We start from the raw sequence: 2,873 nt of genomic DNA on the forward strand, positions 1-2,873 counted from the left end.
CTTAGATATTAGGATGACCAACTTATAATATGGATCTTACGGAACAAATGCAGATGTTTGTAAATGGTCTCAAAATAAAGACCAAACAGTTGATTGATACCGCAACCGGTGGCTCAACTAATTTCTCAACATCCACCAGTATCAAAAAGATCATTGAAGCAATTGCTGCTAATGAACACTTGGAGTTGTATGACAGATGTAGAAGTAAACTTGAAGGAGTTATTAATCTGAAGCTAGAAACTAATAGAATCCGTATAGAGGATACCATCGCTGCCGATGTCGAAAAGAAGCTGAAAGCTATGAATATAGGTACTCAACAGGTAGCTCAAGTCCAACCTGCTCCTATCGTCAATTGTGAGATTTGTAATGGACCGCACCAAACAATGTATTACTTTGCAACCCCTCAGCAAGTTGAAGAAATAAAAAAATTTAAGAAGAATAATCCCTATTCCAACACTTACAATCCAGGTTGGAAGAATCATCATAACTTCTCATGGAAAGATCAGAAAGGGAATGTTCCATAACTAGTTCAAGGTCAATATCAAACTCAATATCAATAACAGCAGCAACAACAAGCCCCAAAGAAAGCAGATTGGGAGATTGCCATTGAAAGAATGGCAGCTCATAATGTTCAATTGCAAGAAGAAACTAGAAACAATCAGAAGAACATTACTACTTCCATAAAAAATCTTGAAGTTCATATGGGTCAGATAACACAACAATTAGCCTCAAGTTCTCAAGCACAAGGTGCTCTACCGAGTGCAACTATGACAAATCCAAGAGAGCATAATAATGTTAGTGTTGTGACAATGAGAAATGGTAAATCTGATGAAGTCCTTGAGGAGAAAGTTGAAGATGAAGATCAACTGCTTGAAGTAGATCTTGAGATCAAAGAAAATGAAGATGTAAGGGAAGAATTGGATGTGCCCAAACAAGTGGTGAAAGAAAAAGTCATTGAACCAAAACCGGTCATTAAGCTTCCCTTTCCCATCAGAAACAAGAAAAAGGGGCAACATGAGTAAAACTTTGAGAAATTCTTAGAGTTTTTCAAGAAGCTAGAAATCAACATTCCGCTTTTGGAAGCTCTTGAAAAAATGCCTACCTATTCCAAGTTCATGAAGGACATCATTTCTAAGAAGCGAACCATTGACACAAACCCGACCATTCTAACCGAAACTTGTAGTGCTTTTTGAACTGTATGAAAATTCCAATGAAGAAGAAAGATCGAGGAGTTGTCACCATCCCATGCACCAATGGAGATAGGTCATTCAAAAAACCTCTTATTGATTTAGGAGCTAGTGTGAGTCTCATTCCTTTATCCATTTATAAGAAATTGGGTATAGGGGTTGTGCAAGATACCAGGATGACACTTCAATTTGCCGATCATTCGGCCAAGAAACCTTATGGGATAGTTGACAATGTTCTAGTTAATATTGACAAGTTTGTATTCCCTATGGATTTTGTAATTCTAGAGATGCCTAAAGATGAAGACATCCATCTCATTCTTGGGAGACCCTTTTTAGAGACAGGAAGATGTTTGATTGAGATAGAGGAAGGTACCATGACTTTGAAGGTCTATGATGAGGAATTAAAAATTGATGTTCAAACAACATGAAATACAAAGATGATATTGGAACTAGTCATACAATAGAGGTTATAGATCAAGTAATTTCTTATGAAAGTCCTTTGAATGCACCGCAATTACCGTTGGAAAGAGTGTTGAGCTTGCCCATTTTTGACAGTGATAAAGAAGTTGACAACAAAGAATCAGAAGTGCTAGCCATCATGGAGGACAACTCCCTTGGAAAGGATCTCAACCACACATGTCGGAAGATCTAAGACAACCTCAATCATCAGAGGAGAATAAAGAGTCCAAAAAAGGGACAGAGTTTAAACAACTTCCCGAGAATCTCAAATATGTCTTCCTCGATACCGAAGGTAAATGCCTAGCTATAATAAATTCGAGCCTCAAGAGTGTCCAAGAAGAGAAACTCATCCAAGTCCTGAAAAAAATACAAGAATGCTATCGGATGGGAAATTGAGGATTTGAAAGGTATTAGCCCTACGGTGTGCATGCATAAAATTCTCATGGAAAACGATCACAAACCAGTGGTCCAGCCCCAAAGGAGACTTAACCCAATAATGAAAGAAGTGGTTCAGAAAGAAGTGGTGAAGTTGTTAGATGCTGGTCTTATCTACCCTATATCTGAAAGCTCATGGGTGAGTCAGGTGTCTGTGGTCCCCATAAAAGGGGGAACCACTGTCATCGAAACGAGAAAAAAATTAGCTAATCCCTATGAGGACAGTTACAGGTTGGCGAGTATGTATTGACTACAGGAGGTTAAACATTGCGACTAGGAAAGACCACTTCCATTTGCCATTCATTGATCAAATGTTGGAAAGGCTAGCTGGTCATGATTACTACTGTTTTCTATATGAATACTCCGGGTATAATCATATTGTGGTTGCTCCTGAAGATCAAGAGAAGACGACATGCACATGCCCCTATGGTGTTTTTGCTTACAGAAGAATGCCATTCTGGTTGTGTAATGCACCAGCCACCTTCCAATGATGCATGACTTCCATTTTTGCTGATATGCTTGAAAAGCATATGGAAGTGTTCATGGATCATTTTTCTATCTTTGGTTCTTCATTTGATAATTGTTTAACTAACCTTTCTCTTGTTTTAGATAGGTGCCAGCAAACAAATTTGATTATGAACTGGGAGAAGTGCTATTTCATGGTGCAAGAAGGTATAGTTTTGGATCACAAAATTTACTACAAGGGAATTGAAGTTGACCAAAAAAAGTTGAGGTGATATCTAAACTTCCACCTCCCATAAACGAAAAAGGTATCAGGAGTTTCTTAGGACA

The 2,873-nt window shown here is 38.1% G+C and overlaps 1 protein-coding gene across 1 annotated transcript; it reads left to right on the plus strand.

Annotated features, from left to right (window-relative positions):
• The first annotated feature begins 1,210 nt into the window (after positions 1 to 1,210).
• On the plus strand, positions 1,211 to 1,615 carry LOC127102101 (uncharacterized). The gene has a single exon (XM_051039518.1). The coding sequence runs from the start codon at positions 1,211 to 1,213 to the stop codon at positions 1,613 to 1,615; it is 405 nt and encodes a 134-aa protein (XP_050895475.1).
• Positions 1,616 to 2,873: the final 1,258 nt, after the last annotated feature.

This window comes from Lathyrus oleraceus, chromosome 7 (genome assembly GCF_024323335.1).
Source record: "Lathyrus oleraceus cultivar Zhongwan6 chromosome 7, CAAS_Psat_ZW6_1.0, whole genome shotgun sequence".
NCBI classification, from domain to species: Eukaryota; Viridiplantae; Streptophyta; class Magnoliopsida; order Fabales; family Fabaceae; genus Lathyrus; species Lathyrus oleraceus.